At 46.0% G+C, this 15,582-nt stretch overlaps 1 protein-coding gene across 4 annotated transcripts; it reads right to left on the minus strand.

The window, feature by feature from the left end:
• Positions 1–417: 417 nt before the first annotated feature.
• EDEM2 (ER degradation enhancing alpha-mannosidase like protein 2) lies at positions 418–12,090 on the minus strand. 4 transcript variants are annotated; one of them, XM_065565692.1, is made up of 11 exons: positions 12,063–12,090; positions 10,998–11,108; positions 10,163–10,202; positions 8,643–8,748; positions 7,470–7,595; positions 6,267–6,478; positions 4,893–5,034; positions 4,264–4,388; positions 3,331–3,475; positions 1,912–2,033; positions 418–974 (listed from the first exon to the last, which is right to left on the minus strand). In XM_065565692.1, exons 2-11 carry the CDS (start codon positions 11,090–11,092, stop codon positions 474–476), a joined length of 1,614 nt encoding a protein of 537 aa, XP_065421764.1. In that variant the 5' UTR covers positions 11,093–11,108; positions 12,063–12,090; the 3' UTR covers positions 418–473. The 4 variants fall into 4 exon arrangements, with proteins under 4 accessions (XP_065421764.1, XP_005295475.2, XP_005295474.2 ...); XM_005295418.5 differs by lacking the exon at positions 12,063–12,090 and adding an exon at positions 11,830–11,950; XM_005295417.5 differs by lacking the exon at positions 12,063–12,090 and adding an exon at positions 11,556–11,746.
• Positions 12,091–15,582: the final 3,492 nt, after the last annotated feature.

Raw genomic sequence — 15,582 nt, forward strand, 5'->3', positions numbered from 1 at the left:
TGCAATTTATGGAGTAAGAGAAGTCACTGCTAGTAATTAGCTTCTGTTCTCATGTTGCTACAGCCAGGTAACTCAATTTCCTTCTTTTCTTAAGCAGGAGGTACTGTAAACTCTGCATATGGTCGAGACTTTAAATGGCCTCAGAACATTTAACACAGCAGCAAATGAAACAGCAAAAGTCACAGGCTGCAGGCTCTTCCTTCTCAGAGATTTCTGCTTTCCAAACTGGTGACTCATTCTGGTATAACCTTTGAGCTGTGTTAACAAATGTAACAGTAGCCCTGATTCACACAATACAGAAGGCGAGAGTGCAAGGGGATCTAATAGAAGGATATTTTACATAACAGTGGAAATTCTATTGTGCACTTTTTTCAACCACTGAAAAATATTTCTCACAGAATAAAAAGGTCCACAGAGTGCAACTCCAAGCAGATTTATTAACTTCAACAACTTGGACTCGTAGTGAAGTAGAGTCACGTGTCATCTAGAAAAACCTGTCCCAGAACTGAAAGTTTGGAGGTAAAGGGCTGATTAGGGCAGCTCAGGAGAGGGATTCTCCTTTTGGTGTTCTTCTCCGGGTTAATTTCCCTCCTGCTGCTCTCTGAGGAAGCATCTGCAGATGCTGTCTGGCTTTCCCTCCCACTATGGTCTGCAGTTCTCTTGAACGTGGACTTTTTGCTTCTCTTCAGAAAGTAAAACTCTCTCATTAAGTCTTCCACTTCCCACTGCTCTTCCTTCTGTTTCCTACAACAGTGCAGAGCAGCAGGGTCTATGGGGTGAGCTTCGGTATTGAAGACGTATCCGCCAGCACCAAGGATGCATTCCCCATAAGGCATGGGCACCACATCAAACGCTGACCCATCGTTGTGAATGAAGTTATCTGGGTCAAACAGCAGATACAAGTATTTCACTGTTTCAGCCAAGAAGAAGGATTCCATGCGATTATCCAGTCGGTGATCCCTCAGGTCTTTGATCTGTAAGAGAGCAGATCAAGTGGATTACATCTATCCTGAACCCAGAACCTCACAGAGTGCTCCTAGATGTCATGAACTTGGGAAAACAGTCAGTTTGGAATTCCTCTTTACAGCTAAGCAATACATGGACTCACCAGTCCACTGCCGATCCTTACCCAGAGGAGTTGCCACTTGGCTTGATGGTGCACGACATTTAAGATTAATTACTTCTAACAGTTTCTTTTTGGCTGTTTTATCCAGCTGAACTGTCTAGCAGTTAGAGCAAGTGACTGGGAATCAGGAGAGAGGAGTTCTATGCTAAGGATTTCGTATGTCACTTAGTGACATGAAGCGACTTACCCACCATTTCCCAAACTATAAAATGGGGACTTATCTATGTCAGAGTTGTGAGGTTGAATTCTCAGTATTTGTGCATTAACGATTCATTGCGACAGTGCGAAATCCTTGAATGGCAGGTGTTAGAGAAGTGTAAAGAAATCACTCGTACAGGCTCAGTTGTATCTGATCGGGGCAATGCAGAGCTGCACCATTCCAGCAGATCGCTGAGACGTGCAGTGCCCTACAGGTCCATAGCATGCAGCGGGAACATGCCCTGGCCCTGCCTTCTCCCCAACTCCTTGCACCCACAGAGGCACTAGGAGGAAGCAGTCCCTGGGCTGAGGCTTTTTGTACCATCTCCAGCTCTGGGTACCCAAACAGTAGCAGGGCACAACATGGCCCTAACTCCCTTACTGCTCTGGCAGTGGAGTTACTCCCTGAAGCATGACCAGGGTTACAAAATTGAGTTTTACAAGGAACTGTTTGATTTGTCTTTAAAAAACAAGAAAACCTCCCCTCCCCTCAAGTGATCAGCCAGCCTACAAACATCACCCTCTTTGGCAAACGATCAAGAGACCAACACTTGCTGGTTGAACGCTGGTTTTCAGCAGACACTTACTGTTGCAAATCCACACTCCACCTTACTGATTTTCTCTATGGACTCCACAGCATCTCTCCCCAGTTCTAAGAGGGTGGGATCTCGTGTGGCACGGTACAGATACATGGCACTCTCGATCAGCTCTGCAAAATCCAGCAGCAAAGACCTTGTTACAGTGCACAGAAGACACCACTGCAATTTGCATAGATTCACCAATACAATTCAAGAGGATCAGATCAATTAGCCCTATATATTGCCTCTGGCTCACACCATAGGCACCCATCTTCCCAGAGGACAAGCCAAATCTGAAATTAAATAGTTTGAACTGAGATGACATGTTAACTATGCATTCCCTGCCTCACATTTGGGGGATGGGAATGAAGTGAAGTTAAAAAAATATTTTAAAATTAAACTTTCTCTAAAAAAAACTAAATTTAGAAAATTGCTTTTAGACTGCAATTCTGCCTCAGAAATTTCAGCCCCATAAAAAAAAGTTGTATATTATTTTATAAGCTACTGAAAGATAGGGTTTCCTGATGTTTAGATACAGTGATGGGCAATATGGAAACACCCACAGCAGACATCAGGCGCACCTTCTCTTTTCCTTACTCTAGAAACATTGCTACTGTGATGCTATAATACATGCTAAGAAAATGAGCATTGCTTAGAATTTTTGGTAAAAAAGTCCAGTTTACATGCCACATGGAGAACGTTGTTATGCTGCTGTAACAGCTATTCAGGGAACTCAAATTAACAAACCCATTCGCAGACCTACATGATGCAAGTGCACAAGTAAACCAAGTAGAACCATGTGTGTTGTAAGAAACAGGGAAAAGGGAAGTCAATGGTTGTGGAACAGAAAAGGACAAAGGGAAGAGGGAAAAATGTTATTTTCCAGTTTCAGAGAGGATCTTACATCATGGGATTATTTATTTGTGTTACTCAACTGCAATAAGGTTAATAAAACTGGAGGAATAGCAAAAGTCTGCTTTACTCTATGCACTTCATTCAGCAAAACTAGACTGGTCTGTTTATAGTCAATTTCACTTTCTAGTTACACTAGTACAGAATTCATGTGTGCAAGTGAACATTCACATTAAAAAGCCTTTTACTGACAGACTTTGAGAACACAATACTACACCTGATGCATCTTTTTCAACAGCACAAATCCTACATTTTGGACCTAATCCATTTGACAGGGCCCCTTTAAGAAGTGGCACAATGGTTAGGCTCCTTTAAAATTTAATTCTACCTACAGTGAAAGTCAGACTCTACAATGTGTGTCTTGCCGGAAATGGAAAATGGGAGTGCACTGGCAATGAAGTTACTATTGCACTAGCGTAGACCTTGCAGGTTAGAGGTTAGGTAACATTAATTACTACACCAGAGTAAAAGCAGGATTCAGTATCACCATGTTTGTTATTTGTTGCTTCTGTTTACCAGGTCTAAGTGGGTATCCTTCTCGCTTCTCCACAGTATAGCCCTGGGGAATGTTGTAAAACTCAGGCAGCCCACCAAACTGTTTCCAAACAGTGTAATAATTGAGGAATGTTCGCATGGCATTATTGATGTCCCCTATCAGGCTCTGGGGAAAGAAAACACACCTAGTGAAGCATTCAGTTGGGAAAGAATAAACTACACAGGACTTAGCTACAAAAAAAAAACCAACAAAAAACAAAAAACCCTCTCTCGTACAGTCATTAAATGAGAAGCCAATGGACTGTTCCCAGAGTTTGAATAATATAAGTAGTCATATTCAGACAGGGTACCTTAAGGATAGCTGGAGCTAAAGAGGAAGCAGGTGACACTTTTCTGTTAGATCCTATTCCACGTGATCTCTGAAGTCATACCAAGTTTTCTAATCCCTTCTGACTGATGTGGGTCTCAGAGTATTCATTCTAGAGCTTCCCTGACTCATCTACAAGACACTGTTCCTTTCATTTCAGCAGCAGAGGGGCTGCTACTGTGTAGTCAACTACAGGACACTAGGGAGTGGGAACTACTCAATAAGCAATTCTCATTGCAAGAAATAAACTCAAACGTGAAAAGTGTTTAGGATGAGATGGGGAAGGGATTTGATCTCTTTTCTTAGTCCCCCCCTTACATAAGAACAACTGTGTTAGGAAAGCAGGTTACAATATGACTGTCCCCATTCACACTTAATATATGGTTCTGTATGTAGCACTACTGGAGTCTAATTCTGCTCTGCCAAAGGCTGCAGGAGATTAAGTCCATCTACACTACGGAGCAGAGCCAGGCTTTAACCAGGACAGAAGATAAAGTTATCATCATATGCCCTGGCACAGTATTTGTGGTGCAGATGGATTCAAGACAGGGAGGAACAAGATTAGTGTATGTTATTTCTCTTCCTACCTGTAAGCCTGGCCAGTAGGCCTCCAGGGACTGAAAGACAGGCATGGACACTGTCCCTTTGTACATCTGAACCCACAGGTACCAGTCATCAAATTTTGTGTAGTTCCCAATGGCTTTGTTATATTCTAAAAAGAAGCAGAGAAGAATAATTTAACACAACCGAATTTTTAAATAGCAGAAGAGAAGCCCCTTTTCCACTGTGGTTTAGTCAAATTAACACTAAGAACATTCATTCCTCCCAGACCACTAACTGTCATACAGAACACTCACAAGGTCTTATTGGTAACAAAAACCATCACTACAGGAAACAGTCTAGAAAGGAGTTTTGTCAGACTTTTAGCATCCTCTTGCTAAAAGAAAGAGTCGAACAGACCAAATGTTGGAAAAGAAATTTAGCTCCAAAAAGACACAGGTAATAGCCTGGCTCTACTGAGATCAATGGGAGGCCAGAATTTCACCCAGAGCTGAAGATGCCTCAGAAGTGAGTCTGCACCATGGAGATGCTTAAGGTCACATTTCCAGGGGCCTCTCTCTGCACATACAGATATCAGCAGGTGCACTTAAGGAGACACTCTTGGGACAATCTGGTGAAAAAAGGCCCAGTCATCCAGGGAAAAAAAAGCTCTCACCTAGGAACATGGACATCAGCTCTTCATCATGCAGCAGAATGGCTCCTTTAACAAGATATTCAAAGTAGGAATCTACCCCTGCCCCGATGCCAGCATCTTGGGCTACCCATTTGGCAGTTACCACATCAATGTGGTTACCCACCTGTGGGAAAAGGAAGATTTTAAAAACAAGCCAAAGCTTGCCTGTTAATACTAGATTCCAAGGAATATCTTCTCTTTCTATAATGGTTTTCAAAGAAACGGATTCCAAAACACTTGGCAAACTTTATAAAATACAGACACATACAGCAATACAACATTAGCATTGCTGTCCTGATTTTATTATGAATTTGCAACCTTCAAGTTGAATTAACTGTTTTCTGCATTTCACATCTACGCCTGGTTTGTCAATAGGCAGACATCAACAATGCTATGGGAACCATTACTTTGCATTTTTAATTTGCAACATTAATGCCTTATTGGTATAAAATTTTACCTAGGATTTTATTAATTACAATGCCATAAAGTGCAGCTTTGTTAGGTATTATCTGACCGGAACTCTAGGACTATAGAATAGAGTAACTGCATTTTGCTGAAATTCCAGCGGGTTTTAAGCTAAAAAACTCTTTAGATACAAGGAAAAAACCTATTTATTGCACTCGAGTTCTACAGCGTGACATTGTGGAGCTGGGCAAGACCATAACTATATGCTTAAAGATTTTTCTCTGTTACAGTGCATGTGTAGAAACAGATTTGTAGTTGTTCATAATTTTTTTCATTAAATTTGCCAAGTTCCTCATTGAGGTCTAGCCACACGTGGAGACAGACATTTTTAAACTTCAGAAACGTCCAAGTTTTGTGTACAAAATGTTAGTGTCAAGAGAAAATATTTATATTTATAAAGTATGAGGAAATTGTGTTCTAACCCTCCTCTCCAAAGCCTAAACCATAAACATCTGAATTGACTGGTCCCGTTTAAAAAAAATAAAATTATCACCCTTCGACAGAGACTAAACTTTGAGTTGCGGCACTAAACAGCATTTTAAGGTGGCTGAGAGTCAATAATGACAGGGGATCATAAAGAAAGCTGAGTTATAAAACTGTGAAAACCAAAACATATTTGCCCACCAGCCTCTTCTGGGTGGAATACAAGAACTGTGTAATGTTTCTGAGGTGGATATGGTCTTTAACTGAAGTTACCGGTGTTCTGGAACAGTAGGCTATGTGCCACCTACTGCATGATTACTGGTATTGCAGTTATACTCATGTAGTACTATAAGGAATCACTAATTTAAAGCTAACACATGTCCTCTATCTATCCTGGCTTACCTAGTACCATACACTGTTTACAAAAAGGATGTAAGCATAACATGAAGGGCATTTTCCCCCACTCACCAATCCAATATCTGAGCGATTTTTCCACAAGGCCTTAAGGGCTTTTCTGGCCACATTCTCAAACACTAGGTCACCTGTAAGATGACTTAACGTGGCAAATTCCACTATGAATGTACCAATACCAGCAGTACAGGTAACCGGGGTCTCTCCAGGGTTTACTCCATGCAGCAAGTTCACTGTCCCATATGGCATCCCAGTTGGGGTCTGAAAAGCTGAAACATCACAATCGTGATTCACAGGAGAATGTTCGGCATCCATCACCAGACAACATCTAACAGGCTGACTGTTACTGCCTGTGCCTCTCATTCAAGCATGGACGCCAGCAAGAGACCAGGGTTTGGAATAGTCCCAAGTGCACTGAAATAAATGGGAGGTGGCACCATAGCCCAGTATGGGGGAGAGAGGGAGAACCCAGAAGGCTAGACAAGAAATGCTGGACATCAATTGTGGAGACCTAGCACTTAGCATTCAATGTTTGAGGGCACGCCTGCCTCACTGCACAAGTGGGAGGATCTCTGTGAGGATGCAAACACTGAACAGCTGCCTCATTAACTGAGCGCAGTCCAACCTGTGCCCTTTGGATGAGGCATATAAAAACAACGCAACTACTCACATTCTTGGACTGTGTATCCTAATGGAAGCCCAAAATGGGGCAGAGTTGAGTTTGCACATTTTCTGCCTCTAGAGACCATCACTTGACCACCTTAATGTTCTTTTAACTTTTTTTGCTTGAAGTAACTAATATACATGATGGTGTATGCTCATGTGACTGATAATGTCACGTTCTGGGTGTTTCCCGCAGGCATTACATATACCTAATGCTGTCATTTCAGAAGAACACACATCTCCTATGATATTTTGTCTCAAGTGACCCAGAGTCCTGCATTCTGCTTCCAACAACCATCCCACAGCTGCTTTGGAAGCTTCAGAGATTTCCATGTGGATTGTAAAGGATGTATTTGAGCCTAGACTCATTCCCCAGACTTCAGTAACACCAAAATACTTGTACATCAGTGCAACACTGACAAAAATATGGCTGGTTAATACAGCTAGTTAGGCTTCCCCTAGGATTCCAGTGATCTGGGGACTATTGTAGATGTTGAAGTGATGCCACTTGTATTACTACTGGCCAGTTAACTCAGCATGTACTACGCAGAAGAGTGCAGAGAGAAGTTAGATCTGCAGCTCTGGAAAGGTTCTCACCTGGTAGGAGTTTACGAGCAGCTTCTTCCGCCATCCTCAGAAGAGGCCCCGAGCAGGGCCATCCTGCTTCCACTTCAACACCAGCCTTCTTAGACAGCAAGTGAGCAGACAGGAGACCACCGACCACTGGAACAGTGCAAAGCGAGGGGCTCATTCGGAAGTACAGGGAGGAATGAACTGATAGTTTTGCCCACAAAACCCCCAAATCAGCAGCATTTGATTGCGTAACTAGGAAGTTGTGGGTGGGCAGGGGAAGACAGATAGCTCATCTCTAGTATCTAAAAAGGTGCTAATCAAAGATGCTTTGCAAAGAAAAAAGTTGTAGTCTTGCTTCTTAGTAAACTGTCAAAAAGAACTGGAAGCACTTCTACTTCATTGCATTAGAAACAGCAGATCTTACCTATGCGCATTTATCTGTACTACTCTATAGACAACTGAAGAACTACTGGGACTATGACATCAGGAGAACAAAGTCTGGGCAATTGAAAGGGAAAAGAGTAGGTGAGGTTGTTTTGTATTTTAAATGAGTTTAGAACTGTGTAACACAGCAAGCGTAGGTCAAAAACTATTAATGTGTAAAATATTTTAGCAGAAACTGTCGCAGGGTGCAGAAACTAGCAGAACAGTGCTGGGCAGGAGAATGAGAATAAGCATTGTACCCAGTTTTCTTCCCTGAAAGTGTCATTTAGGTGGAGGGAATTGAAGGGGTAAAACACGTAAGTAGCACTGAAGGCAGAGGTCCTCATGATTTTTTCAAAAGAAAGAGGATTTAAATCGTAGTTTCTTAAATAGACTAATTACTCTCCATTCCAGAACATCGTCTGCCTCAAGGGACACAAGAAATTTATTCTAGAAGCAACAGCAGATTTGATGTGCAACGTTATGACTTCAGCATGAAACCTCTAATTCCAAAACTCAAAACTAACCTTGAACAAGAACATAAACTGTAGTATGTATAGTTTACATCTGGAACCACTCAAAAGGGGCTGGGAGGTAATGCATAATGAAGGAAGGGAGGTGTATTTTTCCTTGTTTAGTTTGTATGCAGCAGAATTCAATTCCCACTGTTGTTCTGCATTACTCCTCTGCACTATATATAAATTATGAATTCAGAGACTGATTGTGACACACAAATGACTTCCAAGTTAAGCCCTACTCCAGCACCCAGCTCACCTCGGATGTTGGTTTCAAAGACAGACGCATTTACGTCAATATCAAAATCCACCCCCTCCTGCAGCACATTGACAACCCTCTGGAACTCTGAAACATTTCCCAAAATCTGGAAAAGAAATCAGGATAAATGAGAGGGAGGCTCATGAGGCAGCGAATGACTACACTCAGGAAAACAAAGGATCAATGACAAGGAACACATGACATAACAGACTTCTCAGCAGCTTCACTGTAGGGTTAGATGCTGTATTAAACCTTTTTCACTTGACCCTAGCTGCAGGTTTGTATAATTTTTGGTGGTGCCAAACAGGTTCAAGTCCTGCCCCCTGCCTAAGGCTCTGGGAGGAAGTTTGGGTGCAGGAGGGGTGCAGGCTCTGGGCTGGGGCAGGGGGTTGGGGTGTAGGCTCTGAGAGGGAGTTGGGGTCCAGGAGGGGGTGCGAGTTCCGAGCTAGGACAGTGAGTTTGGGTGCAGGAGGAGGTGTGGGAGGGTGTTTGGGGTGCTGGGTGCAGGCTCTGGGCTGGGACAGGGGGTGGGGTGCAGGAGGGGGTTTGGGTGCTGGGCTGGGAATGAAGAATTTGGGGTGCATCAGGCAGGCTTCTCCAGGGCTGGGGGCCAGAGAGGACTCCACCCAGCCCTCTCCCTGCCAGCAGCAGGGAGCTCCAGGGGAGGGGGGGGCCTTCCCCGGCCCGACATTCACCCAAGGCCCCCCAGGTTGCTGCTCAGGAGGTCCAGCTCCACCTTGGAGACGACTTGGAGTTTCCTGCAGGGGGCGGGGCCATGCGCCTCCTCCGGCATAGCAGCTGCCTCAGCTTGCCCTCAGTGCCGCTCCCTTGTAGCTGGCAGCGGCCGAGGGAGCACAGTGCGGAGCTGCAGGGGGCAGCTGCCCGCTGCCCAGGGCAGGCAGGGCTGCTCAAGGGAGGTGCGTGGGGGCGGCAGGCGGGGCCGGGGGACAGACCTGGTCCCGAACATTAGTGGAGCCAGGCTCCCTGGGCCCTGAATTTGCTGGAGCCCAGGTACCACAGGCCCATACAACTCGCTGCCAGTGACTAGCTGGGAGCTCAAGCTGCTGACTCATGAAACGGCGGTTATGGAAGACACTAAGAATGGTTCCTACTTGACTTCAAAACTTTCCGCCCTCATTCTGGGTCCTTATGGCATATTTAGAAGGTGTCAGAGGCTGGGAACTCTAGGCACCTGCATCTCAGTGGAGTGAAGTCAGCGCAGGCTCTCCCTCGCTCAGTTAATAAGTTACTCTCACAAGTAGGTGAAGAGCACCTGAGAGGAGCAGAGGTAAATCTAGGCCTCTAATGCAGGATGTTTAAGAAGTGCAGAAAGTAACATTGTACGAAATAAAACCAGGGCTTTGGAGCTGTGCTCCGGCTCCGCTCCAGCTCCAGGCAAAAACCTGCAGCGCCACTGCTCTGGAGCTGCTTCGCGCTCCAGCTCCGGGCTCAGCTCCAAAGCCCTGAATAAAACAGAGGGAAATTAACAAGAAAAGGCTGTAATTGAGTGAGGTACTTACTAGTAGAGTGTCCAAAGCATCAATCAATGTGAGAGAAAAACTGAAAGAGAACAGAAGGCACTGTGAGGAAATGCCAATGAGATAAGTAGCAGCCAGGGTGACAGACAGGAACAAATATAACGCTTGGATATTGAACAGCAAAAACAAATAAAAAGTCTAACTACAACTCCAGCTACTGAGAGGCAACAGAGTGAGCCAACCTGAGACCCCTAAGCTGTGTATAGAGAAGATTGGGAATTCTACCCACATGGCGTCTATCTGTTTGAGATAGGCATGAAATCATCCTGCTGAATCTGTCAGAGCACAACCATTGCCATTAATACCATCAACACAAAATGATGACTCTACTGCAGGGCCAGGCAACAGGTGGCGCTAAGAACAAAAATATACTTTATTCCAACAGCAATATCTGCAGCCTTAGCGGGAAAATACCTCCCAATAAGATTTCTTGACATAATCATCTTATTCTTTCTTATTTACAGAGTTGTTTTAGCTGCGTTGGTCCCAGGATATTAGAGAGACAATAAAATATATTACCTTACCCACCCCGTCTCTCTTATACAGTTCTCTTTTACTGGCAGGTGCCTGGCTTGCGTGATCCAATTGATTTTCTTCTTCTCCAACTTATACGATTCAAGTGAATGCAGTTTGAGACTCCACCGTTACCAAATGGCTTGGCACAGATACAGCGGAGACCATGACAGTGCCCCACAGTCATCAGAGCTAAAGATGAAGGTCTTTTACATTCTTAAGTCTAGTGAGAGGTTAGGAAACACCAACACCCCGGGGACAACAGATGAACAAGCTCATAGGGAACATTAACCCTCCCCGGTACCTTCCCCAGGTGTCCTGTCCATCACACGTCAGAGGCCGCAGTTCATCATAGGGAAAAGCGTTTTCCAGGTAATTGTTGTAGGCGTGGTAAAACATGGACTTGACTCGCTCCCTGGGGACAGAGAGGACATTGGAGCACTGACATTGCTACCGATCTATCGGCACGCGAGGAGTTTGTGCCTGGCTCTGCCGAACTGGCCCTTGGGTTCCCCTGCTCACCGGACCCCCCCGCCCGGGTCGCTGCGCGCTGGCCGGGCCGGCAGCGGTGTGGCCGCACTGCCCGGACCGCTTGGCAGCAGCACAGCGGGGCTGCGGTTAGCAACGGCTGGGAGAGGCGCGCGGGCGGAGCCGGGTCTCCGCTAAGCGCCCAGCTGCGCGGCCCGGCCCCTTCCGCAAGCCTGGGTGGGACTCGCCTCCTGGCCCCAGCCGCCGCCGCGAGCCTGGCCCAGAGCGGGGCCGGATTGAACCCGGTCCGGCGTGGAGCGGAGCCGGCCGCTGCCAGGCTGAGGGGGCCGCTCCCGGCCGGGAGGTGGGGGGAACCGAGCTGCCCTGTGCTCACCGGTAGTGGGCGGTGTCTATCTCACGCTCCGCCGCCGCCCCCTCCCCAGCGCCCGGCAGGTGCAGGGCCCAGAGGCAGCACAGCAGGTACCAGGAGCGGAGCATCGGAGGGGGCAGCGGAACCCGGCCGCGCCGGCGCTTCCGCGTACCGCCCCTCGCGCGGGGGTAGCCACGCCCCTCCTGCGCGCGCGCCTGTCCCACTCATCGGCCCCTCGTTTGCGGTAGGCCTTATTGCGCCTGCGCACAAAAAGAACCTTTACGGCTTCTCTACCTACCGGGCCTAGTGGCCGCTCACCGAACGTATCGTGTCTCAGGACGAGGCTGCGGTTTCCCCTTCCGGGGCATAGGCAGCACCTGGAGCTGTTGCCAGTCCAGGGATTTAGCCACGTTTGGTTCCCCTAGCGGGGAAGCAGGTGTCCCAGCCACCGGCACGTTACAGCCCGGCTCAGAGACGGGCCTCGCGCCTGGGCGCAGCCAGGCAACCAAACCCACCCCGCGCTCTTCTCACCGCCTTCCCTGGCGCACCAGTCACCGTCCTCGCGTCTCCCCGCGGCATGTCCTCGGGAGGAAGCGCATTCCAGGGTTGTGAATGAGAGGAAGGGTTTTAACCCCGGCCTGTCCACTTTGAGTTGAACCAGTTGCTTAATTTCCCACCAAATCTTATGGCACCGCAGGAGTCTTTGTACGTAGCTTTTATTATTGCAGTTGGTTTATCTCGAATGCCCCATGCTCTGTAACTTTCACTCTATGCATCCGAAGAAGTGAGGTTTTTACTCACGAAAGCTTATGCCCAAATAAATCTGTTAGTCTTGGTGCCACCAGACTCCTTATTGTTTTTGTAGATACAGACTAACACGGCTACCCCCTGATACTTGACACCATGCTTTTGCTGCTGTCCATAATGCTTCTTCAAACTGAATCAAATGTGTTTGCAAAGTTGATGAAAAGAGTAAATATCTTTTCAGGGGCGCCTTCCAGACCAGTGAGTGGTGGTATTGCTGCTTGCCGTGTAACCCTGAGTGCCTCAAAATACCTGCCACTGGAGCTCCTTTGTCTGGAGGCTTCCATCCATCACACAAGCATGCACTGAGTGACTGTGTATTAAGCAGCCCTGGTTCAGTCTTCTGATTCTAGGAACCTGCTTGTTGTACCACATCCCCACTCTGGCCTTCACCAGCCTTGTTTATCCCTGACAAGATGAACGCAATGCCCTCCAGTCCTGAATTTTCCCAAACCATGTGCTCTGCAATGTCTAGCCCTTTCCTGGACAATTCAGAGAGAGGCTAAGGTTTGTTTGTTCCTTTAAAGATATATTACCCAGCAGCTTGTCACATTAGCTGGAGTTAACATTCACTTTACATCAACCACAGCACTGGGAAGGTATAGATTAAAATTAAAACAAGTTTATTAACAAGAGTTGATAAGATTTTAAGTGAGTTCAAGTATAAAGGGTAGAGTTAGAAATGGTTACAAGCAAATTAAAGTGAAAAATGCTTTCTAAAGGCTAAGACCAAATAAAACAAGCCACAGCCTTTGTTCAAGGAAGTTTCCTTACCAACATATGCTCCAGAAAGATAGCTGACCAGCCCCTTTAGTCAGGATCTCCCATAAAGTCCAAATGGTTCCTTTGTTGTCTCAGGTGAAAGATAACTTGCAGTTCTTTGCCCCTTTCTTTATAGTCCAGTGAGCCTTTGAAATGGCTTCTTCTGAAGACTACCCCTCAAAGTAAAGTTCATTTGAGCTATGAGGAAGGAGACATGGAGTCTTGTGGTGAAGAAAGTTTCATGCTGGTTTCTCTCCCCAGTGCTGTTTGCTAAAATGAAAAGTGATCCATTTCCTGCAATCTCCTCCCCTTGTTGACTTGATGGTCCTTTTTACCTTCTGTGTAAATTGTATTCCTATTGTCTCTAAGGCCTGGTTAACTCTAGAAAAGTAAGTTGTCTTAACTACATTGCCCACTCGTCTCTCCTAAATTCTTGAGAAACAATTGGGAGCCTGACAGCAGCTCCCAACATATGTCCTGGCACCAAACTTTGGGTTCAGAGCTGCTCAGCTGTTTTTTCAGAGCACCAGCTGGGCTTTTGGGGGAAGGGGGCAGGATGTGTGAGCTTCCTTTTTTGAGTCCTTGGTTTAGTGCCCCTGTGCCTCAGAAACACACCTGTCTCTGCCTTCTTCACACCCTATGAAACCACTCTCCTTGGTCCAATCCCTGAGGGAAATGTGTTTCCTTCTCCAGGTACCTTCAGCCTTGCCTCCTTCCAGCCAGCTCCCAGGAACTCAGCCCACCTCCCTCTCCAGTTCCCATGAAGACTCTTCATCTTCAAATATCTATCCTTCATTCCATGCCTCCCAGTAATACACCCTCCACCCAAAATCTCTCTTAGGCCTCTATTGCCCTTGAACTGCCCCCCTCTGCAAAACCAATTCACGCCTCCCCCTGTCAATTAAAGTCATTCACTGAGGTGCTACAACCCTCCCAGAATCTACTGCAGTGGGGACACCTCCACCTCAACAGTCAATTACTCCTTCCCCCTGGCCTTTCTTTGGGGGCCCTCTGCTGCCCCTCTTCCTAGTGAACCCTCTTGTGGGAGCCCCAGCTTGTCGTGCACAGGCTGCTATGCTGCTTTGTTTTTGTTTCAGCCCCAGCTCCCAGAGCCATGTGACTTCATGAGAATCTTAGCTTTGGTTTAAAACAAACTGTAAGTTTCTAATCCTTGTGGTTGCAGAGAAAAGCTTGGAAAATGTGAGGTCCTCTGACTCCAAAGGGGAAGTGAGCAGAGCCACGTGTTTATTTTAAAATCTCTTGATTTTAAAAGTGGGAAACACATTTTCAATTCATAATCACATACAAATACACATTTTCTTATTAACACAGCCCCAACTGATGGTTAGTAGTGCTGCTGGGCAGTGATGAGCCTAGCTGGATCATGAACCAATGTAGCTTTTGGAGGGCAAGCTCCCTCCAGACCAAGTGATGCTATGTAGCTAGCTTTTCATTTTCACCACCGAGGCATATGCGCAGGAAGGGATGGGAGGAAGGTGAAGGCATTTGGCAATCTAGGTCTTGGCCTGCCAATGCTGTGCTCTGTAGAAACCAAACATATCAAGCAATTTGCTCTCAGGAAAGGGAAGAATATGGTCAGCCTGAAAGCAGCTGTGTGTAGTTATGGTGCGTCATGTTGTTGCCAGCTGTCACTTGTTAGAATGAAAGGTGCTTTAACTCTCAGTATTTAAGGGGCACATCTTTATTCAAAGGTCTCTGTGTGCCGTACCCACAGCAGTGGGCTGAGCGGGGGGGACAGCTAATTTTGGTGCAGTCTTTTGCAAACTGGTGTTCTTTTAAAAAAAAGCAGAAGTTTCATGGACTGACAGCTTCAGTGCTGGTGGGTTGGTTTCTTGCCTTGGTGTGTGACCACTAGGTGTCACTGCAGGCTTGTGTACAAACAAAAAGCCACCAAATAATTTCTACATATTGTTCATTTGCTGCAGTTGTAATTTAGGCTTCTAGGGCCATTTATCATAAAGCCGTCCGCTTTCTTATTCCATGGCTGAAGGCTGCTAGAGTATGTCTCACTACGCTCCTGGGAGAATCAAAGTACTGGAGTTGATTTCACTAAAAGCTGTCGCAGCACATTATTGGAGCACATTTTATTAAAGTTCATTTTCCAGACTTAAATTTAACAGTGTTCTAGACCACTCTCATTAACCATACACCGGAACAGTCATTTCTCCATCAAAGTCAGTTATTGAATTCTAAAAGTTGACAAATGTATTTTTGAAACAGATACAGTATGTGACTTGAAAGAAAAACAGGGGGACAAGATGCTAGAGCGGTAAAATGCTCCAGTGTCTTTCACACAGCTAGATGCTGGAATCTGGGACACAGGACAGCAACAGTGAGAGTACAAATAACGGGATATGAAAAAGGCAGATTCCACAGGTGAAATTACACAAATACCAATCGGACCATGAAAATTGCACATTGTACCCCAGTGGGCACCTGCGAAATATGGTGGAAAAACATCTCA

This window comes from Chrysemys picta, chromosome 13, assembly GCF_011386835.1.
Source record: "Chrysemys picta bellii isolate R12L10 chromosome 13, ASM1138683v2, whole genome shotgun sequence".
Lineage (NCBI taxonomy): Eukaryota > Metazoa > Chordata > Testudines > Emydidae > Chrysemys > Chrysemys picta.